Source organism: Crotalus tigris, unplaced genomic scaffold (genome assembly GCF_016545835.1).
Source record: "Crotalus tigris isolate CLP2741 ecotype Arizona unplaced genomic scaffold, ASM1654583v1 scf7180000023598.3388751, whole genome shotgun sequence".
NCBI classification, from domain to species: domain Eukaryota; kingdom Metazoa; phylum Chordata; class Lepidosauria; order Squamata; family Viperidae; genus Crotalus; species Crotalus tigris.
In genome coordinates, this window is record NW_024100068.1 from 1,759,491 (window position 1) to 1,784,300 (window position 24,810).

A 24,810-nucleotide genomic window follows, 5' to 3' on the forward strand; every position below is an offset into this window, starting at 1 on the left:
TTCTGAGAAATTAAAGTTATAATTCTATCAAATGCTGACCTGGAAGTAAACATAACTGAAGAATTTGCATCTAAGGAAAAGTTAATATCAGTAGCCAGCTCTGAAGAAAAAAAAGTGCAGAAAAAGCAATTACCCTTGACAAATCTTTCTCCCTCATCAGTTGTCATCTGTAAAATGGGTATATACCAATCACATTTCATATAACTGTTATGGAAATGAATACATTTTTTAAAACTGAATTTGAATCCTAAGCACAAATTCAAAGTAATTAGAAATAAATCTCAACGTGTTCAGTTCCTTCCTTTCAGTTAGGATCCTTGTCTTCTAGTACTGAGTCTGAGCTTACACATCTGGATGTTATCTGCCAAAAATGTCTTATTGGTTTTTGGGGCAGAAGAATCCTTCTTTTGTTTGTTTGTTTAAGCAACAAAAGCAACAGAGCAAGTCTAGGCACTTACAAAAGAAAGTCCCATTGAGTTCAGTAAAGTTTATTCCAAGATAAGAGTGCCTGCTTAAAGCTGCAGTCCAATGTGAAGTTCCACTGAACTCAAACAAGTATGCAAATGCTTGCAATCATAGCGTGAATAAATCGAACTGGCTTCTCTCCAAAGTAAACTCGCTCAGATTTTCAAACTTCTGCGAATCCCAGTGGGTTCACTGAAACTCAGTACCAGCATTGCAGCCTTAATCCGCTGATCAGCTGACGCGCATTGTGTCTCTGGCGCAACCTGAAGTTGCATCTCTACTCCATCGCTGCCCGGTACTGGTTCTCCGTTCAGAACTGCCCAATCGGAGTACAGTCAATTCATTTGAAAATTCCCAAAAATTGGATCGTGCGCCCGTGCGTTTAAATGTCTCTCCTACAAAGTGTAAAAACAAAACTGCCCACACAGCGAGCTTAAGATATCAGTATTAATATTTTGTTTGGCAACTGGAGCGGAGAGAAACGAGAGCACGGAGCCAAATCAAAACGCAGCATAAGCCTCCAGGTAGAGGTATTTCACATTTAGAGGAGGAAGTCGAGTTGAGCATAAAGCCGAGAGAGAGGGAGGAGTTGATTGACGGTTTCTATAGAAACACCAGATCCTCCGCCCCCCCACAGGAGTCGGCCAATCAGCGATCCCTCTCGAATCCAGCCGACTGCTTGCGCTGTGAAGAATATGTAGCAGGAGAGAGAAGGGCTGAGGAGTCACGTTGGGGAGGGAAAGAAGGAACGAAAGAAAGAACGAAAAGGAGGGGGAGAGGAGAGCGGCTGGCAGGGGGGGAAAGAAACCCCGATCCGTTTACACGAGCTTTGCTAGAACAAGCTGTCTTAATGGTTACTACGTGGCGGAGGGGAAACTTGATCAGCTAAACGCCAGCCGGGTGGCGGTCCGGGAAGAGGAGGAGGAGGAGGAGCGGCGGCGGCAGCAGCAGCAGCAGCAGCAGCAGGAGGGGTGTGTGAGCACTTTCCGGGGAGGGGGGTGTAAAAGAAGAAAAAAAAGGGGGGGGGAGAAAGCCGGGGGAGAAGCCCCTCCACCTAACACCAAACGCAGACGGGGGGGGGGGGAGATGTCTTCTGTCTCTCCCACTACCGCGATTCCCAGCGTGGTAGCGACGATCAAGCAAGAGAACGTATTGGAAATGTTCTGCGGCGGGGTGACGGAGAAGGTAACCTCGGACGGCTCGGCTCCCGCGTCTGCACCACCTTCCGGACTTGCAGCGGCAGCTCCTTTTGCAAGGAAGGAAGAAGCCGGGGAAGAGGAGGACGACGAGGAGGAAGCAGCCGGTCGGGTTGTGGGTCAGGTTCTACTCCACTCGGAACTTTTGGGGCGGAATCCCGGCGCTGTTGCCGCCGCGTCTCCCTTGTCCTTGGCTTCGCCTCGGTCCTCCTCCTCGTCCTCGTCGTCGTCTTCCACCTCGCCCCAAGCTCTGCTCGCTTTCTCCCCGGACCACGTCGCTTGCGTCTGCGAGGCTTTGCAGCAAGGCGGGAACCTCGACCGCCTGGCCCGGTTCTTGTGGTCCCTGCCCCAGAGCGACCTGCTACGTGGCAACGAGAGCCTGCTGAAAGCCCGGGCGCTGGTGGCTTTCCACCAGGGGCTGTACGCGGAGCTCTACGGGATTTTGGAAAGCCACAGCTTCGACGCCGCCAACCATCCTCTCCTGCAGGAGCTCTGGTACAAGGCGCGCTACACCGAGGCGGAGAGGGCCCGCGGCCGAGCCCTGGGCGCCGTCGACAAGTACCGCCTGCGCAGGAAGTTCCCCCTGCCCCGCACCATCTGGGACGGCGAGGAGACGGTCTACTGCTTCAAGGAGAAGTCGCGCAATGCCCTCAAGGAGCTCTACAAGCAGAATCGCTACCCTTCCCCGGCCGAGAAGCGCAACCTGGCCAAGATCACCGGCCTCTCGCTCACGCAGGTCAGCAACTGGTTCAAAAACCGGCGGCAACGGGATCGCAACCCCGCGGAGCCGCAGTCCAAAAGGTGAGAGACGCGTGTTCGCGGGAACGGCTCCCTGGAGCCTGCAACTTCCACGAGAGCGGAGCGGGGCGGGGGGGCGGCGTGGCGGGAAGCAGAGCGGCTTCTGTGTCTGGAGATTCGCCGCGTAAATTCCGTGGAGAAAGGAAACTCACTGCACATGTTCGGAGTGCTCTGTACATATGCTTTAAACGTTGAAACAAATTCTGTTGCCCCCCCTTCCCAACAATGACTCTAGGCAGCGAACTGAAGTTTAAAACTAGAACAGAGTGCAAAATAACAGAAGCAATGTACCATATGTAGGAAATCTAAAATCATTTCACTACTAGATTAGACTGACCAACCTCAGGGTCCATTTAACCTGCTGGGGGAACAACCAAGCTTTAAGGCCTTGTGAAAAGCCAACAGGGTCTGAAATGGCCAGCATGGTTAGCAGATAGAATCATGGTGAGAGTGAGCATGAGTCCCATCCTTTTCTGAGTTTAGTAAATTCCACACTTCCCTTGGTTTACATCCCCTGTATCTCCGTCCATTGCTTCTGCTATCTTCTCTAACACTTGATTTCTGGCTTTCATTGGAGGGATAATCCTCCTTTGGCTTATGCCATCTCTTCCTTTGCTGGCTTCCTGCCATCTGGGTCTGGATTTCAAAGTGCTTCCTATATATTCTCGGTAAGCCTCACAACATCCCTGCAGTGCAGGACATCATTATGATCCTTCCTGTATTGTTGGCTGAGGTTTCTGGAGTGCAAAACAGTGCATTCCTCAAGGCTTCCTATGGAATTTGGGGCCCTGGCAAGATTAAACAACATGGCTCCAAGGAAGGCACCTGGTTTGTTGCTTCTGCTGCTTTCCCAAACTCTGTCCTTGGGCCTCAATTCCTAGGCCTCCCAGCTGCCCTCCTTCTGCCCTCCTGCTTTCTAACCTCCTGCTCTGGCTTTGTTTCATTTCCATCAGAGCAATTTGCCTCAATCTAACACCTTGCTTCTTTCTTGCTCTTCCTGTTCCCCTCCCCTCTTGTCTGCCTTTCTCCCCTCTTCCCCCTCCTTTGCCCTCTATCCTTGCCTGGCTTTCATTGCTAACAAATATGGCGCTTACCTTCAGCAGCCCCTTTCTTTCCAGTCTCCCACTTCCCAACAACCTTGCTTTTCTTTTCCACGTTGCTGCTTCTTAGGTTGCTGGATTCAGGGAAGGGATTGTTGGCTGCAAACTAAAAGGTTGTTTGATCCTTTAGACATAATTTTCTCTCCATCCTCTCTCACAATCTGTCTCCAAAATCTCCACCCCCATTTTTCAGCTCTGGTTTCTCCTTGTAATCTTAAAAAAAGAAAGAAAGAAAATCTATGCCTGGGGGCATAGCTTCCCCAGACTTTCTGAAACCTTCCTCTCCCTAATCCTCAAGAGTTCTTTGTAGCTCAGATCTTCTTGGGTCTATTGTTTACGCCCAAGATTTGTCCTCTTTCTGCAAAAAATTAAAAACTTTGTACCCCCTGGTGCTTTGTCCCAAGCATCTCATTGCCAGGCTCTGCAACATAGCCTTATTCCCTGCTATATGTCCAGCCTAGTATTTTGGGTCTACCTCTGACAGAAGGAAGGCCTTTTCTCTAGGTCTTCAGCCTATCTTCTCCTTAACAGAGGTGAAAAATTCTGTTTCTTCCTAGGATGCCTCTGTGTAGATCTGGCATCCTTTATATACTTCCCTTTAATAAAAAAAATTTTTCCTATTCCTTGACCTGCTTCTTTGTGTTTGGAGATTGTGAGGAAACTGTTTCCCCACACATTTTGTTTGACAGCGTTAATTATTTCCCCAGGTTTTATGTCACCGAGGGAGGAAAAAAAAGTGAAATTTGAGGCTTGGCTAGTGAGCTATCTCCCTCCCTCCCCCCTTTTGGTTGGTGCCTTGTTTGCTCTTCTTGTTGTGAAACTTGATTCTGTGCTGATTTGGATCAGGTTTATGTCCTCAGAAGATGGGAACGAGGTCTTCCCTAGTTTATGATTCTAAGCAACCTGCCAGATGTCTTTTCAGCTGGTCTCTCCACTGGAGCCAGAGTCCTCTGTGGCTGGGGGTTTCACATCATGCTGAGCCATAATGAGGTTTGATAATTTATGGTGTGGCAGTGAATCCAGCAGTTGTGAATTTGCAAATGGAAGACTTGGTACAATTTGTTAATTCAGTCTTCCTTTGGGGAATCTTACCTGTTAGAGCTCTTATTTTCCAACTAAATTCATGGGCATAATCCCTGATGCTGCAGAAATCCCTTCTGTAGCTCCAGGGAACTGCTTACTTAGGGCCTTCCAAATGCTAACCTTTTAAAAGGAGGGAAAAGTTGTCTGACAAGAGGTCATCCCAGATGGTCATCTGTCTTGCAATAGCCAGGTGAGGTGACCTGCCTCTGCACAAGGTGCCTCCCTTTCTTCTTTTTAGAGGGACTGGTTGAAGTCAAGAAACGTTGCTGCCTGCTTCTTCTTCTTCTTCTTCTTCTTCTTCTTCTTCTTCTTCTTCTTCTTCTTCTTCTTCTTCTTCTTCTTCTTCTTCTTCTTCTTCTTCTTCTTCTTCTTCTTCTTCTTCTTCTTCTTCTTCTTCTTCTTCTTCTTCTTCTTCTTCTTCTTCTTCTTCTTCTTCTTCTTCTTCTTCTTCTTCTTCTTCTTCTTCTTTTTAAAGCCTCAAAGACCTATTTTCAAATAAGGGCACATTTGTGCTGATCCAGCCCCCTTTTGTGCCCTTGGAGCAAAGGCACCAAATGCACAAATGGCAAGTGAGAAGTGGGGTGGAGGAGGGCCAGTCAGCAAACTGTAGCCAGGTGGAAGTACAGAATACTGAAGGCATGTGTGGATGTTTGGACTTGCTACAGCTCCTAAAGAATAAAGGGGCTTGGGGAGGGAATGTGTTATGTTATGAAATAATTACCTTCTGGGCCTTGCTGTGCTTTTGAAAACAGTTTTTCTTTGGTGGGTAAAATGATTGTTAAGATCCCGGATATTTTCCATGTTAAAAGGATCCTTGTTTTTTTTTTCTTTCCAAGCTTTCAGAAAGGAGCGTAAACCAAGACCAAACTTTATTATGTAGTGTAACTGTGGGCTACATTGTATTTTTTTCTCTTTTTATAAACATTTTTTTTGTTTAGCTAGAAGCTGCCAGGTTGGGTTTGACTCATAGTAACTACATAGACTTCCTAAGCCAGGATAAAAGAGCCAAGGTGCCTACCCCTGGCATAGACAAATGTTTGCCTTCCTGTCCTATTCTTTGTAATAATTCCTTACTTTTCCAAGGGCATCTCTTTGATCTTTTTCATCCATTTTATCAGTTGTCTTCCCCTTCTGTTTCCATCAATATTGCCAAGCATAATTTTGTGTGCTGAAGAAAGTTCATTTAAAAAAATTAAACAATTTCAAATTGTTAAAATTAAATTAAATTAAAATTAAATTCTGGCTAGCAAAGCTGTTTATAGAGGTTGGGGCCAGTTTCAACTTGCTTTAGATCACAGTAGATGGTTTACAGCAGGCATGCCCAACCCTTGTCCTACAGGCCTCATGCAGTCCTAGACACCTACGGTAGTAAGATGGCCTCACAAGTTCATCAACTTTTATTATTATGTGATTTATCTACATTAACTATATTATATATAGTTAATGCAGCCCAGGCAAGCCAAAAGGTTGGACACCTAACTTCTATAGCATCTATAAGTTCAATCAATTGACTGGTTCACTGATAGTAATGATCACCAGCCAATAAATGTTGGCGTGTGCACAAGGTCAAAGACACAAATTCTTTTTATGTAAAAGCATCATCTCTGTGGCTGCAGCTCTGAAATTTAAAAAGAGTAAGCAATTACTATCCCTGAAACATCTAATCTTGGTTCATGCACTGAGCAAAGGAATAATGTTATTCTATCAAACCCTATTAGTTGTGCTCTGATTAGTTAATGCAGACATGTCAAACTCGCGACGTCATGTGACGTCGAGCAACGTATCGGGACTGTTTTGCCATTGCCGGCAATGGGGTGGGCGTGGCTTCTGTGTGACGCGTCCAGCCTGCAGGCCGGCAGTTTGACACCCCTGAGTTAATGTGATAGATAGACCAAGTCAATAATACTTTGCATTCATAAAATAGTAAAAATATTAGCTACAAGTTATTAGCTATGCAGTTCATAGTGTGGTTTGTTGAATCATGATTTTTGACTAAGCTACCACTGATTGGGTTCAGACATTCTGAATCATAACCAATAAATTAACAATTGCAATAATAGCAAATTAACAATTTAAATTTAAATTTAAAATTAATTCTCAAAAGCTGAACCTCAAACTGATCTTTGTACATCATGCAAATGAATTGCTATGTTTATAACTGACTTATTAATTGTATTGTGTGGATATATATTCAATAAGTTTTGTGGCTGGATGGGAAATTCAGCCTAGATTTCCCTGGTTTAATTTGGAGAAGTTTGTACAGTCCAAGTGGCTAAAATAATGGTTGGCTAGTTTGTGGCTTTATGTATGTTGGAAATAAACCTGTATGATAAGTTTGTAGTTCTGAGAGTTCTCCAAACTCAGACAGCTGGATTAATTTAAACTATAGTTCACCTAACCATAGATTAATAAGTTATATGAACATATCCACTGTAATCATGATAATTAACTGGCTCTTTTTGCCTTCCTTATAGAAATATGAACTGTTGCCCCTGTTCCTATCTAAGAATAGACTGCTTTCAGCTGTTAGCATCATTCATGAGATTATGAACTCTTGGAATACAACCAACTTCTCTCTTTCAAGAGAAGATACCTACTTATTTTGCAATGCATTAATTACTGCTTATGGATTAATTTTTGTATGTGTCTAGTATACCAGTCCTTTTAGAAATCTTCCTTAGTCCTTTCTGTTAAGTGATTTCCCAAAAAAAAAGGTAGCTTCTTGTAGAGATGTCTATAAAATATCCTTTGTTTTATCTGAAAGAATTGCATATATGAGAGTAATCAAACAGAAACAACTAATCCCTCTTTATTTGCAAGGGTATCCTCCCTCTGATCAGCTTTGGCTACAGTAACTTTTTTCTTCCACTCTCCTGCTGTGCTGTTTCTTCTTCCCTTGAGAAATACCCAGGATTGAAGGCAGCTAACACAATTTGGTCCTTCTCTCACAATGGTGGTAAATTCATCAGTTCAAGTTGCCATTAGTAGACTGTTGTGTCTGAGACCAACCACTGCCATTTGGGGCAACTTGATGATCAGGATATTGCCTTACTATACATCACTAGATGTCTATTATGCTTATTACAGGAACGTTCTTGCTGCGGTTTTCCTTTGGTTATACCTACTCAAAAAAAGGCTTTATTTATTTATTTATGAGACTTATATACCGCTTTAAGTGCAAGCACTCTCTAAGCTTTGACTTTTTAATAGTAGAAGCAATTCATCTTAATATTGGAACAAAATGCTAGTTCCAGATTCTGCCTTGGTGTCTCCTGATAGGCTGGGAAAGAGATCTTTTCTTCCTCCCCTTGATCCTAGAACATGGGAAAACCTAGTAAAAACTGGCAGATGCAAAGTTGAGCAAAACAAAAACCACCTATTTCACAGAAGTTTTTATTTAGTATTCATTTCTATTCCACCTTCATTAGTTTTATAAATAAGGCAGCGAAAATGCCTAATACTACTTTTTTCCTCCTATTTTTCCCCACAACAATACTGTGAGGTGAGTTGGGCTCAGAGAAGGTGGTTGGTCCAAAATCAGCCAGCCAGCTTTCATGCCTAAGGCATGACTAGAACTCACAGTCTTCTGTTTTTTAGTCTGGAGTCTTATCTGCTTGACCAAAAATGACTCTCGGTCATGCTGAATTTACACAATTTGCCATTGAGAGTTGTGATGATCTGGTTGTTTTTAAAAATACCTTCTTGTAGTTCTTAAAGGGACCAGATCAAATCACTGATCTAATTGAAAAACTGTTACCTTGAATATCTGTGTTACATCTCCATTTATAGACATTTTCTACTACTGAATGGCAGATATTGCAGCATTGGCACCATTTCTGCAGGCTTTCTAAAAGCACCTGGACAATGAGACAGAAGACAGAGTGATATGAACTTTGTTGTATTGTACACGTGTGATATTTGACAAAGAGCACAAGCTGTGTATGCTGGACAGTTCTTTCCATAGTGAATAGAAGAGCTGATAGATTTCACAATACTTGAAAGATTTGACTAACATTGGAACCAATGCATTTAAAACTCTTTAGAATTTTTCTCCCTATGGGCAGGAAATTATCTATCAACAATAGAGATACATGTGTGGCTGGGCATTAAATGCATTATATTATGATCCCTACCAATCTATTATTTCTTTTTTCATACCATAATGGGATCTTGGTATTTTTGCATTTGGCTTACTCTAATATTGGCAGAATATATATATGGTGTTGCTAACTTTTGCCTTACTTAATGGTAAGCTCAAAGTCAACCTGCAATAGTGCATTGTAACCACTGTGTCACCACAGCATAAATCAGCAATTTATTTTTGCTGATACACTAATAAAGTTTGCAAAGATCCAGCAACACTTTTGAATTTTGGAACAGCAGATCACTACAAATTTTGAACAATGATTAATTAATTAATTAGAATAATTAACCAGTGGAACAACCTGCCTCCAGAAGTGGTGAATGCTCCAACACTGGAAGTTTTTAAGAAGAGACTGGACAGCCATTTGTCTGAAATGGTATAGGGTTTCCTACCTGAGCCAGGGGTTGGACTAGATGACCTCCAAGGTCCCTTCCAACTTTATTATTATTATTATTATTATTATTATTACTATGCATCACAACTTCTTTGGATTCTTAATCTGAGAAATCTTGATGAGCAGGCAGAATTTATCATATAGTTCCCTGAACAATAGGTAGAAATACTTCTGGAAGTATTTTTGTTGTTAATTGCGAATGGAGGTATATGTTAATTTAAAAACTGTAAAATACAGTACAGTAGCAAGAAATGCCGTTTTCATTATTGAATAGCAAGAAATGTATCCTAGCATTCTAAGAATACAAAAGTGACTTTAAATCTTACTAAATTAAATAAGTAAAATTATCTAATTTATTTATTTTTGTTTATGTCCAGAATTACTGTTTTTATCATTTTTGCCCCTGTGTGGAGATATGCATTCAGGAAACAAATAGAGAAGAATGAAACCAAGCTGTATTACTTCATTTATTCATTTGTATTATAAAATTATTTATCCTGAAAGGATGTGGAATGATTGGTATGTATATATTACATTCGTCATTTTTCTCAGCTTTCTGCCACAGCAGAGGTTCACGTTCTGATCCGGGCTGTGGATTGTTTATACTTTATTCAACAAATCAGTATCCAGTGAATTTTTGCAACTCATTAAGACATAACCCAGGTCTTTTTGTAAATCACAATTTCTGGATTCACACAGCATACAATCAAAACTAAACAAGCTATAGTATGATTTATCACATCATGATTTATCAGATTAGGTTCATACACTGTGCTTGATCAAGTGACTAATTTGGTCTTGAGTTAGCTACATATTGTATGAATCCACCCATAGTGGATAATCAAACCACATAAAAATAACTGCAACATACATTTTGTCAAGATTTTTAGTGAGGGAGAATGCCAGCTTATTCCTTCATGAAAATTGCCTAATGTAAAAGCTGCACACTGCAGTAATTAGAAATCTTTCAACACTGTTGAAAGAGTAATAATGATGCTTTGTCTTTGATGAAGATACTGTAGAAACACATTAAGAATGTTAATCTTTGCAGCTCTTTCTTTTCCATGTATATACAAACAAGTGGTCCATGTCTAATGTCTGAAGCTGATTATGAAGAAAGTCTTTCTTTTAAATGAACCTATTATCTAAATAGTTTGGATATAATCCAGTCAAAGTTAAGTGCTTTCAGGTTTTTATGGACCTCAGTGAGAGAGTTATGTATGTCCTTAAATCATTCCTTAAATCAGTGGAACTTGCAAAGTACTTAAATCAAACAGTTTAAAAACCTGTTTTAATAGCCTTAGAAGAATAGGAATCTTCCCATGCATTTTAGCGTAAACTTTTAAAACTAGAAGTAAAAATCGCATTTTAAAATATTTAGCATGCTTGTATTCTAAAATAGTGATCTATCCTTTGAAGCTATAGTATTATTTTATATGCAAACATTCCTTGAGAATTCTCTTTCTTTAACTTTTGGTCCAGATATCCATTTGTTTTTACTTGGTTGTAAGCCAGCTAGAGTATCTCTAGGCGACATGGGTAACATAGAAATTTAATAAATGTGTATTGAAATTTCAAGGATATTCACACCAGTTGTATTTGCAAAGTTGTGGCTGCTACAATGTAATTGTAGTCGGCCATATTCAGGTGATTGTGATTTTCAACACTCTCTGCCAGCTTCCCATAAACAAGAGCAATGGGAAAGCCAGCAGGAAGTCACTTTTGTTCTCACTGCTTGTTTGCCTACCCATGGTCATTCTGTTTATCTGTTTAGCTAAATTGGTTTTCTAGTATATATTTCATTAGGTTTGCATTAAATATATTGTCCTAAAAATATGACCCAGACATGTTTCAGTTTCTGAAATTAATATAACTTGAATATAATACCTGGCAAAATGCTTGCACACATTCTGCTCTATTTTAAATGAAATGTTTTATCCCAAAACATGTGGAAGGGACTTTGTTGCTTCAGTGTGTCCAGAGTAAAGCTTTACCCAACTTAAAGGAGTCTTATTCAACCAGTTGTATGGATTTTAGCCAATTCATGGATTGATTAACTGAATTTCCATATGAATCAAAAAAATTGAAAATTTATTTCATCATCTTTTAAATCCACCTAAATTGGTGACTATGATAGTGTGGGGAGGGACCATTTACACTATCAAATCTAACTACCTACTTGGTTCAAGAATCCTAGAATCTCTAACAAATGGCTGTCTAGCTTCTGCCTTTGAAAGGTTGGCCACCATTCCTTTGGTGGAGAATTGGTTCAGTTAAATAACTGCTTCCAACTATATTTTTTCTGATAATCACAATTTGTCTTTCTATAATTTAAAACTATTTTTAATCTTGAACACTGGAACAATAAGGAATAAGTAGTCCTCCTGCCCTATGTGTGTCTTCATGTCCTGCTCGAAGTTAGCAAAGCATTCCTAGATTTTTCATTCTCTGTCTTCATAAGCCTTTGTTTCTAATTCTCTCATCTTCTTGTTGTCTTTCTCTGAATTATGCAGTATTCTATGCATAATTATGCTATGTCCAGAAGTGGACATAGTACTCAAGGTAAACAATGTAATAGTTAATTTCAGGGTCCTGAAGTTCCCTAAAAACCATCTAACATTTTTTTGGTTCTTCTATAACAATTACCCTTGCATTCTTTTCTAATGTTAAGTACTATATATTATTGAATAAATTCCCCTTAAAGGATAGTTATTTTCTGCTGTAGCAGAATATTTTGTTCTATAGCACCAATTACATATCATATTATAAGTTTATAGGAAGACAAGCATGATAGGTCTATGAATTTACATGAAGAAAAAAATAGTAATATTTCCATGGCTTTAAAAAGGGTGGGGGATGATGAGAATCTCAGGAAGGAGACCAATGACATTAGCAAGAGGATATGCTAAAAGGCTAACATAAAATTTGCTTTTTCCACAGTATTGGCCAATATCTTCATTGGGCTTTTCATCACAATACCAAGAAATGTTTTCTGGTCAATCCCTTACTCGTACATTAGTGAATAAGAAAATGTAAGATTAGTGACTACTACAAGAATAATTTTATGTGATTGTGCCTGTGCCATTTTGATACCCATTCCCCCCTATTTTGATTATCTAAATTGGAGTTTCTTTTGAAGTTCTTTGCAATCTTTTACTTTTCTTCTGCTTTTTCAAAACATTGTCAGCCATACTACATTTTGCTTCCCTGAGACATAATCTAGAATCAACATTTTTGGCCTGGTTGGACATTTGGACTTTTGAGGAATGTTGGGGACAGTAAATTTAAAGAGTTATGTTCAGATTTGGCATATTCACCTGAACATACTAAACAGAGTAAGTCACTTTGCATACAGTGGTGGAACCTCTGTATAATATACTTACTGTATAGAATTCCGCTATAAAGGTGTAATTCTGGACACAAGAATTGCTTGCTTGCTTGCTTCTTTGTTTGTTTATTTCTGAGTAGACATGTCTCACCAAGTGGCAGTAACTGACTGATGTTGCCTGGGCTTGGAAACTAAAGTGGCTCAGACCTGGTTAATATCATCAGGAAGCATCAGCATTGTAGGCTAGACTGGGAAGTGACAAACATGCTGGAAGAAAGCAATGTGAAACCATTTCCATATTGTTGCTAAGAAAACCTGTATGGATATTTGCATTTGGTCACTAAGAATCAAACAATTTGGAGTCTTTTTCTTTGCCTTAGAAATATACAGGATGGCAATACCTATACCAATACATTGGGAAATTTTTATTTAATTTTTCTTCTCATACGCAGCTTATACATGGAAAAGTGGAATCCTCATAGGGACTAATCTAGTGCTTTTTTCTTTGATCTGTTAGTTTTCTGTGGGTATAATAATTGTTTCTCCCATCAGTAAAGTGTTGGAATCCAGTGAAGATATCACATCAATTCACTGTTGCTTCTCTCTTGATTTGTAGTGAGTCGGATGGTAACCCCAGCACAGAAGATGAATCCAGCAAGGGGCAAGAGGACTTGTCTCCACGTTCTCTAGCAAGCACCTCCGATGGCGGCGCCAGCTTAAGCCTTCCTAGCCCAATGGAGCAAGTATATATGCAGCAACTTGGAAACTCCAAAATATCCTTAAGCTCTTCAGGAGTTTTACTGAATGGAAACCTAATGCCTCCCAATCCATCTGTTTTTCTTAATGGTACTTCTTTCATTCAGGGCCCCAATGGTCTCCTCCTCAATGGTCTCAGTATGGGAACTTCTCAGGCAGTATCATCAAGTCCACTCAAAACATCGCCCAATGCTTTGAGCAATGGAGTCTCTATGGGTGACATGTTAGTCCCTTCTGCAGAAGATGTGAAAGACTTCAAAATCCTCCAGACTTCTCTGTCCAATTCTGTTGCATCATCAACACCCACAACAACATACAGCCCCAATTCTGGGCCTGCCTCTTTCCCAGGCTTGACACCAAGCATGGAAGTAAAGAGGGAAGAAAGCGAAGAAGCAATAGCATCGCAAGACAGTGGCTCAGTAGTCACTTTTACCACTCCAATCCAAATCAACCAATATGGCGTTGTCCAAATCCCTAATTCAGCAAACAATGGCCAGTTACTTAATGGAGGCCTCAGTTTTTCCCCAGTGCAGCTTCCCCCAGTATCGGCAGCAACTTCCCGAGGTAAAAACCCTTCACTGTATTAAATTATTGCTTTTTTGTTGTGAAATTAAGAACGTTGGAGATATGTAACATGCTCCTTGTGTACAAAAGGAGCCTTTCCATGAAAAGAAGACACTTTGACCTGGTGAAGACTTGTACTGATGGGAAAACATCCAAATCCAGCAAAACAGGTTTTTAGATGTATACTGATGGAGAGTCAATGAAAATTCAAACTTTTTCCCATATCAGCAGGCTTCAGCAAATTATGATGTACACTATTTTTCATTTGCCTGTTTTGGCTGTAGGGCTAGCTTTGTCTTTGAGTAAAGGGAGCCATATAGATTAAAGTTCAGCCCTACTTAGCCTGCTGCTCTTAGGTGTGGCAGAAGATACTGTCCAAGAGAGTAAATCGTTGGTTTAACAGATTTCATTTTTACACTGGATGTAGTTTCTGTTTGGATGCCTTATCAAAATAACAAAGCCCATTGTATTCAACGTAATTTGAGTGATTCCTCTCAATGTCTGTCATTTGCATTAACTTATATAATGCACATCATTATTACCCAGGACATTAATTCATGCAAATGATATAAAGCCAGGTTTAAGGTGATTCTCTTTCGCCTACAAACCTTCATTAATATGAGGTTTTACTGTATATTATTTGTTAAATGTCATTTCCACCAGTTTTTCCATTCAAATATTTAGTGTGTGCTAACATTTTTATTATTTTTTTAATAATTGGAAAATTGCAGCTTACACATTTGAAATGTATAAATATTGACATTCAGTTTACTACTTATTGTACTTTCATATTTGGAAAGTGTGAATTTGATAGGGATATATTAAAATGTAAAGCAGATAATTTATAGAGTTAGCACACATAATATTTACAACTATGCATGATGGGACAGTATAATAATCCTTCCATTGCATGCCCATGTTTGATCACAAAAGAGCTGGACAGGATCAGACCTCATTAGTACTTGGATAGGAGATTATCAGATGAAGATTAGAAATTGAAAAAAAATATATCCTGGAAGAAAATAATCACTGACCACTTCTGTAATGTTGCCAAGAAAGTAACACAGACAAATCCTGTAACTGCTAGGAGTAGTAGTAGGTTTTACTTTAATCCTTGGCAGATGAGATTTTAGCCAGGATCGTCTGGATAGAACACCAGTTTGCTATTACTATACAATCCTATTTGGTAATGTTTCATTATTTTTAAATGATCATGCTTTTAGGTGAGTATAAAATTACAGTATAATCATTATACTGAGATCCCTAGTTGACATTGGCTCAATTTTCCCGAGTTTCACTTATGTATCATTCATATATAATGTCTTATTTGAGAGCCAGTCCAGGAAGTCACCAGGAATCAATGCTGACTCAAAGGCGTACACATGTGCGCACACACAGAATCTTATCCTCTGGAGATGACTTCTAAGCTCTAACATTCCCTATGAACAGCTGAAGCACACTTGTGTATATACAGTGAGCATTTGCATTTATTCACTACTTTACATAACCCTGTGCTTGATAATCATGGAAAAAGGTAAACTATGTACTATGTAGTATTAATGTCCAGTACTATCTCTTGTAAATCTCACCAATCTCTCTATTTTCTGAAAGCTCATTGAGATTTGCATATGTTCATATTTATCTTCTCCCTTTATATATCATGGCTGACTCTGCTTGAGCTTTACCAAGTATCACATATTGGCAGTGTTTACTGTCCTATCCCATGTTAGTGGAGTAAGCCATACACCTCTTTCATACCTATGTTTTTAATATATCATGAGAGCAGTGTTTAAGATGAAGATCCATGACTTTATTCCCCATATCAGTTGTTGTCTTAAGCTCTCATACTTTTGGCCAAGGTTAAAGCAAGAACTGGATGGAAAGGACATTTTCCCATATGCTACTAGACCATGAAACCATGACTAAATAGTTCCCACTTCACCATTAATCTGTTAAAATATCTTGAAGATATTCAGAAAAAAAAACAGTTTAACTCATAATCTGTATTTTTATAGAACATAGAAGGGCTGAAAGGGAACTTGGAGGTCCAGCCCCCCCCCCCGCGCTCAAAGCAGGATTTGTACCTTGTGGCCTTCCAAACACACTGAATTGTTGCCTTCAGCAATTATGAGAATTAGTTAGAATTGAATTACAATTCCCACCTACTGTCATAATTGCTGAGAGTACTAATTCAACAACATCCTCAAGGCTGCCATAGGTGATCCATGGGCTTTGCACAAATAGACAAAAGCCTGCAAGAAAAGTATGATTGGCTTTTTTTGAGATCTATCTGTATTTTGAACATTAGAATAACAACTAGATTGATGGCCTATATTTTCATTTATCAGGAACTACATGGTTGATTGCAGAGTTAGCTGGATGTTTAGGCTAGATGTGGCATTTTTGTCCACCTATTGAGTTCTTCCCAAGGGCCTGGGATAGGCAGATGTTGTTTAGTAATATTAAATGTATTGTTGCAGGATGTAAGTTCCAAGTAGACCAGTGTTTCCCAAACTTGACAATTTTAAGGCATGTGGACTTCAACTCCCAGAATGCCACAGCCAGCGTTGCCAGGAGTTGAAGTCCTCATGCCTTAAAATTGTCAAGTTTGGGAAACACTGAAGTAGACCTTATTATTACTATTATTTATCCGTGTGTGTGTGTGTGTGTGTGTGTGTGTGTGTGTGTAGAACAACTCAAGGTGGCAAACAAGGTTGTGCTGAAAGAGAGTACCTGGCCCAAAGTTATCCAGCCAGTTATCCATTATGTGAATGTTATGTGAATAGCAAAAAAAAAAAAATCTCCTTTTTAAATAGACATTATTGGATGGAAGTTTTGTTTTAAAACCATGGGGGAGATGAAAATTCAACTCTTAGTTTAATTTTATGCTGTGACTGAGTGAGAAACCTACAATTATTAATTTTATACTGTGCCTTTAAAACTTTCCCTTGTTTTTACTTGTTTGTTTCTCTCCCACCACAGGTAGTGTTTCCATTAACCAAGGCACAACAAGCAATGGCACATTTACTACTGACTCTACAACAGCACAACAAGGGAAAGTGTTTTTCAGCTCCCTTGCTCCCAGCACTGTGGTGTACACCATCCCAAACACCAGCCAGGCAGTTGAGCCAGTGAAACAGGAAGGACTGGAAACGAGCCTGGTGTTTTCTCAAGTCATGCCCCTTGGTCAAAATGCCCAACTTCATGCTAGTCTACCTTCAGACAACTTACCCAATGGGGTCCTCCAGCCAGGAGGAACCTCTTCCTTAGTTAACGTGACTATATCACATAACTTTTCCCTTGGACCACCTTCTCTTTTAAATGCAGAAGAACTCAACTCAGCCATTTCTGAGAGTCCACCAATGCAACCCTCCACAACAAGTGGAGCAACTGTTGTTTCCATTAGTAATGCAAACTATGCAACACTTCAGAACTGCTCCCTCATCAGCAGCCACGACCTGGTGTCCATATCTCCAGTGCAGCCAGCGCTAACAGGGATCGGTGGGGTAGCAGGCAATGACATGGGATCCCACCTCTCTTTGCAAGGACATCCCCATTTCACTCGAGAACAGCGGCTGATCCTGCAATCCATTCCCACTCTAAAGGAAAACTTTTTATCTGATTCAGAAAGCAGATCAGGAAGCAGTTCGGTGATGCTGGATCCCAAAACCAAGTATGTTACTAGCAATATAGTCGATGCACTCTGTGAAGAACTGGGGACAGACAAGAAACAACTGGCTAAACTCCAGACAGTACAGATGGAAGAAGATATGCAAGACTTGTAAAAAAAAAACCCTTAAGTTTAATAATCTTGTATTTGCATTTCAGTAGAGAAATCTCTCCCTTTGAAGGCTAGAAGCACAGCAGTGGATTTTTTTCCCCATAGGCACATAGAACAGTAAAAAATGCATAGTTGAAGAAGAATCCAGTTACTAAAAGGAGGTCTTCACTAAGAATACAAAGTTGCCATGCAAAGTTTGCATGAATGCTAACTTTTGTTACAGCCTGATCAAAAGGAATTATACATGGATGGAAAGGAAATGCCAGTCAAATATGAGATGGTTTGGCTTACCCAAGTAGCTCCTTTGGACAGGGAGAGTTTCAAGGTAATTTCAGAATGTTTATTAACCAATAGTTATTGGTTAGGAACAAGATTTTCTTTCTAAAAAAAGACTGGAACTAAAAGAGAAAATGCATACTGTTTTTGGGTCTAGATTCAATTTTACTTACAGATGGTGGGCATTGAGAAAGTGATATTTCAGTTTTCAACTTTAAAGGAGTACTTTAGGCAATACCTCACAAGCTACTATTACCTTCTTTTGCGAGCACAATTGCAAATACTCTCTTGGGTGTGTGTGTGTGTATGTATGTGTGTTGTTAAAAGTTTTCCATCAGAATACCAATGTTCTGCATTCTCAATTTTTATAGTTTTTGAAATGGTGCAAGTTTTCTTTGTCTGATTTGAACTGGTGGGGGAGAGGAAGAAAACATTTTGCCACTTGAAATTATGCAACCCAGAATCTTTGGCTCTGCCACCTATGTAAATATTGTTTTAATTGTGCTAATGAGAATTGTTTTTATTAGTAGGATGATTCTATTTATAATCATTGGTGTCCATTTTATCATTTTGAGATATGAGCAGTTTAATTTATTTTTTTTCTTTCTGTATTTTTGAACAGGAAATTATTTCTGCCTAATTTTAAAGATTTCTTTCCCTGATAAAGCTTCGTTAATTGATTTTCTTTCCTTTTTTGGTAACAATTTGGACTAGACTTATGTTTGGCTATGAACAAATGCATTTATAGATTTTAGAACAAACCCTCATAAAAGTTATTTCTGTTTTAGCTTTAGATAATTTACAAAGTTTGAGGATGGCTGCTAATTGGTTTTTTTTTTTTTAATCCTATGTGCCTTTCTTCCTAGTGGCCTTAAATCCTTGTTCTAACCAGCACAGTTGTTAAGCAGTGAAAGAGTCTGCCTAGAACAGTAATAAATTCCTCCTCGCTGGAGGTTTTCAAACAGGCTGGATAGTTATCCTCCAAAGATGATTTAATTGAATCCTGTACTGAAGGGAGGGTTGGACTAGATGATCCAGAAGGTCCCTTCCACATATATTCTATGATTCATCAATATAGGAAAAGAAAAATCTGTCTGACAGCAATCAAAACAGTGGTCCTAATTCCTTTACATATGCAAGATTCCCTTGAAAACTCCATTGCTCTGATAAATCAGGGATGAGATTTCCATACTAGTAGGTGTGAAATAAATGCAGGATACCTCTGATAGATGGTATGTTGCTTATAAATATTCAAAGTATGTTCCTTTCTTCCTCCATATTCCATACCCAACTTGTTGAATTGCAATGGTTTGGCAAAAAGAGATTATGCTGCCATTCATTCAGCCTTTCTGCATGTAGGACGTGCCTACAGGTCTAAGAAAGGATGACTGCAATATACCAAACTCAAAATAAAATCTTGCTTCATCACTTTGAAGGTAATAGGAACCCTTGAGAATCTTTTCTTTTGGAGAAAATCCATTTTGATTAAAAGAATCTCAGATGTATGAAATATTGTTAGAAGCTAAATTTCAGATAAACAATGCTGGTAGTATTTTAGTATATTGGATTTGGGTAAAAATCAGTGATATAACTGAATGTAAGACTCTCCTTTGACTAAGTGCTTTTTGTGATAGTGATCATGCACAAAAGCATTCTCTCAATCTCATTTCTACCTTGTCTCTTTTTGCAATATAACAAAGATGAAGAAGAATGATCTAGTCAGGTTATCTCAAGAACCTCTGCAGAAATAGAACAAGTACTTTCCAAATCCACCATATAGTAAGAACCTGAAAGATAATAGGCTATTTGTTTTACGTCCTTCTTCCCTCTTGTTTTATTTAATGAGGTGAAAAGGATTGCCTTACTAGCTTTTAACAGTCTGCCTGGATTACCAGTTAGTGCAATTTCCATCAACTGAAAAATCTTATCTTTCAGCAAAGGCTGACAGAATGTGCATACATTGGAAGAAAGCTTTTGAGGTATGAATGAGTACCACCATGTAGTCGTCTTCTTGAGTTGTTCAATACAGACATCCTACTTGGATCTCTCATGTTTATTGCTTTTCCTGCACATAGAAAAAATAAGTTTCATGGCTATTTTGATTTGGCAGAGAAATTGCTTTCCTATCAATATCTAATTTTCAAACACAAAATAGTATAATCTACACAGGATTCTGCTGTGTATGTAAGTGCTCTGCTTAAGTTGCTGAAATGTAGAGATCCATCTTAAATGAATAAGACAGTAAGTTAAGTGGTTGCACCTAAGACCGTCCTGATGAAAAGCATCTCTGGCTACTTTCATTTAAAAGAATATAGTAGCTGCAAAACGGGGGCTGGTTGGTGGTGATGGTGTAGTAGATATAATTGCTCCGATCAGTAGTATTCCTACTATCAGAGAGAGGCTGAGCCACATAGTTAATTGATCATCTGTTCTGAGAAGAGTAAGTTGTCCTTCTGTATGTGATCTAAATTAATACAATTTTATAGTTTCAGGAAATGTGTAAGAACAGTATCCAAGTTGTTGTCTAGTCTGGTATTTTGAAGAGATTCACACTGTTTCTCTAGTAAAATATAAAACTGCTTAGCAGAATTGTGGAACTCATAGGCCTGTAATTCAGAAAAATTATCCTTTTCACTTTAGCAGCTCTTCCTTTTCAGAAATCAGGATAGCTTCCTAGGATTTAAAGGAATCTATTTATAAAGGAAAAGCAAACTTATGAATTGCTGGTTCCCACAACCATTTTTGAAGTGAAAAAATGTATTAGGTAGTAGGCTACTTTGCTGTGCAAAATGTGAGGGGGAAAAATTGCCCACAGGATGGATTTTTCATTTCGGAAATCTGCATGCGTTTTCCAATTGCTATGAATGCATCCTAGAAACTATGATAAAAGAAACCAAACAGGTTTGAAATTCCCAACTTGAAATAATTGTCTTGAAAAAACAGGGATCCAGTTTCAAAAGCACTAAGGTCCTCTCCAAATGTGGCATTCCCACCACATCTCCCCACCGATGTGATTGCATACTGCCTTCAATACTGTTGGGCCGAAGAATTTCTGGTTTAGCAATGGCACTGCAGATATTCTTGCCTTGGCCCAGCTCTCTTCCTTTCCCACCTGAGGTTAAAAAGACATCAGGCCACAGCACTGTTTCCCTGTCTTTGTAACATGAGGGGGAACCAACTTATGAACACATACCTGTGAAGTTAGGAAGCAAGTTGGGGGATGTGTTGGCTGAACACAGGTTTCTGCATTCGCCAGTTCCTTAGCTGAAGAGGATACAAGAGCTGTTCAACTGAAAAAATCACAGGGCTCTATGAATTGGTTTGTGATGGTTTGGAGGTGATCATGATGACTCTGGAGAAAGGCTCTGTGATAAATGATAAATGTCTTGGTTTCATGTACGCATGCTACTTTCTTCCAGGTTAAACATTAAATCATTTTGACTGCTTTTTATAATTATGCCTGCATTTCTGTTTGTAACAATTGTGTATCCAAAAGTGAACATCCCCTCATCTAAACCAGTGATTCCCAACCTTTTCTTCACCACGGACCACCTTTAAATACCTTTTGTGGCCACAGACCCCCAGGACCTAACTCAAGATTTAAATCATAACATTTCTTCAAGCCTTTGTGGACTACCTATGACGCATTGTGCGCCTCCCCCAGGGGTCCATGGACTACAGGTTGAAAACTACTGATCTAAACAATTAGAAAAACCATTCATTCTTTTTACATGTTGATGGACGCATAAATCTATCTATACTATATGAAAAACTGGAAGAAATTGGGTGACATGACAAAAATTGAGCTTTGAATCATATTTTTGTTCTAGATTTCTCCAGTATACAATATTTTAATTCGCATTCAAGCTACTCCCCGTATGATGTCATGGTCATCAAAAATTACTTGGAAGAAGTGTTTCACAACTCACAGGAACGTAACATTAAAGCTATCTTACCTCTTTTCCAGCCTTCCAGGTAAGGCTGAATAAAAGGTGACACTTTTTAAAGAGTGAAAACTTATTGGGACACTTAAATAATCACAACATTTTGCCAGACTTGTATTGACACCTAAAACAGTTGAGTTATTTTATTGTATAATTTATTTTCTCTATTATATTTTGCCCAAATGAAAAAGAAAAATTGAACAATTTTGGAATTCTGCAGCAAAGATATCAATAGAGTTGAAAGGAACCATTTGGAACATCAATTCCAATCCTATGTTTAATATAGTGATCTGGATTAAAATATCCCTGACAACTGTCTATTCAGCCTCTGCTTTAACTAATCCTTCCTTGATAATCGGAATCAATATTTTTCCTTTTAATGAAAACAGAATGCAAGTTGAACATGTTCATAAATTTCTAATTTTCTGATCTTTCTTAGTGCCTTTCTCTAAATCTGTTCCAGTTTATCTAAATCCTTTATAAAGTATGGTGCCCAGAACTGGAGACATTATTTAAGATATGTTGACCAATGCAAAATAAAGAAAAATTGTCAGTTTTTAATTTGGAAACTTTATTCTTTTGATTCGGCCTACAAGGGCCTTTTGTTTTCTTTGCAGTAATATCAAACAATTGTCTCATAGTGTTTCTTATCAATTGTAATTCCAAGGTTTTTCTCACAAATAATATTGCCAATACTACACATTTGATTTCTGCTTCGTCTTCTGTTACATTTCACTCTGTTGTTTTCAGGCCCATTTCCCTAACTTTTTCAGATTATTTTGAAATTTAGGGGGGGGTTTTGGGAGGATATTAGCTTTTTTCTACAACCTACTGTTGTGTCATCTACAAATTTAACAAGCACCGCCATCTCATCATCCAAGCCATTCATAAAAGTATTGAACAGTTGAGGGCCCAGTGTGAAGCCTGTGGAATCCTATTCAGCTCCCTTCAGTTTAATGTGGTTTGCTAGTAAAGAATGTAAGTTATCCTTTGATCATTAGGTATATCTCATAGTAACCAGCCTTCAGTAAATGGCTATTGTCCAACTTACTACAAGTAAGCAAGAATCTGTTTGTGGGAGGAATAAAGCAGTCTTTCTTTGCTGTTATCAGGAGAATGGATGTTACTCAAGGTAGTGAAGGTTTTGAACTATGTCTAAGCTGTTTCCGCAGTTCATCACTCAGCAGTTGTATCTTAAAAGGATAGATTGACATATGTTTTCTAAATTTCTTGTAATATTTTAATAACTTAATTTTATACTTCTCAACTTAAGAAAGAAAAGCATGTGAATATTTCAGTCTTTGGCATTCAGCTTGGACAGTGTCCATTTGTTGCCCACACTTGTATGCTTGGAACAAAACTTATTTTGGTAAATCAATATGGTTTTGATTGTGCCTTATGACAAAAGAAGAAATTACATGGAATGTAGATATTAGGAGGCAAGGGTGTTGCTGCACTGTTAAGGAATGATATATTGCATTTCTGGAGAGATTGCTGTACTTTGCTCTCAAACCAAAGAGATTGGAAAATATGTATGTATGTTATACTGAATAGAGCAGTGTATCTCAACCTTCACAACTTTAAGATGTGGTTAGGATTTGAAGACCACATATTTTCAAGTTGTCTCAGTTGAGAAACACTGATGTAGAAGTTTGTGCCTGGAAAATTGTGTTTTTGTTTGTATTCTAAAATGTGAACTTATTTTTCTAAACAATATATACTGAATAAACTTTATATTTATAACTGGCTTGTGTTGCTATTTTCCATGGTAAAGCAGGACATCTGCTTTCTTAAAGAAGCTCTTTGTGGGATCAACTCATGCAACAGTTCCTTCTGAGAAAAATGAGCAAGAGAAATTGTTCACCAAAAATGTTTTTATTTGTCCACTGTTCAGCAGAAGAACAATAGTATAATCTGCTGGGTGTCAAAAGTTATTAGATCATTTATTGCAGCATTTTTAACTGTTCTTATAGAAACACTTCTCACAGCAGTTATCTACTACAAATCTCTGATATATTCTCCAGAGTTCCGATCTGTACATGTCTAAAAACAGGCAACTTCAAAAAAGAAATCAAAGATCTTGTTAGTTGGAAAACAATACATTTTCTCTGAGAAATATACAAAGTACTAATATAGTACAATCTGACAGGAAACATTTCCACCATTTTTTTAAAAATTAAGGAATCGCTATTTTTAAGAAATCATGGAACACTCTGGATCATATATTGAAAGCTGCCACTTTTCATTTAAGTTGAGTGACGAGTAAAATCTCATACAAATCTTCCATAACAACCATTTCTTTCTCTGTGTGTCAAACATGAAGGGCTTTTTTTTTTTTTAAACAGAATGGATGGGTTGTGCAGAACCTCGTGGGTGATTTAGTCCAGCCTCTTCATTTGCTGGGATTGACTAAATCATTCCTGACAAATGGCTATCTGACTTCTGTTTGATAGAGAGGGTCTATCATTGCTCTAGCCAATCTGTTCCACTGCTTTACGGCTTGTGCCTCTTTACACTCAGGTTGATCTTTTAAAAGATGGGATAATATAGATAGATAGATAGATAGATAGATAGATAGATAGATAGATAGATAGATAGATAGATAGATAGATATACATATACATATACATTATGGTTATAACTCCCTTAGTCTTACAAGCAAAATGTGTCCATCTTTAACTGTTTCTCAGTGGAAAGTAACTTCCGATTCTCTTAATCATGATAGCTCTCTGAATCTGTTTCAATTTCTCCGTGTCCCTTTTAAGTTGCAATCCCCAAAACTGGGTAGAGTATTCCTAGCATGTCTAATCAATGAAATACATAATGGAATTAATACCTCCTGTAATCTGGAAGCAATGCTTTTGTGAATGCAGTGCCTAGACTGGATTTTATTTTTTAGTTGCTGCTCGATTGCACTCAGTTGTATGCTGGAGCCTGCTCATATCCAATCACAGGAGGAGCTGATTGTTAAATTTTAAGGA

At 38.7% G+C, this 24,810-nt stretch overlaps 1 protein-coding gene across 1 annotated transcript; it reads left to right on the forward strand.

Moving 5' to 3' along the window:
• Window positions 1-1,500: 1,500 nt before the first annotated feature.
• SIX4 (SIX homeobox 4) lies at window positions 1,501-23,554 on the forward strand. The gene is made up of 3 exons (XM_039319490.1): window positions 1,501-2,462; window positions 13,125-13,828; window positions 16,811-23,554. Exons 1-3 carry the CDS (start codon window positions 1,552-1,554, stop codon window positions 17,611-17,613), a joined length of 2,418 nt encoding a protein of 805 aa, XP_039175424.1. The 5' UTR covers window positions 1,501-1,551; the 3' UTR covers window positions 17,614-23,554.
• The last annotated feature ends 1,256 nt before the right edge of the window (window positions 23,555-24,810 follow it).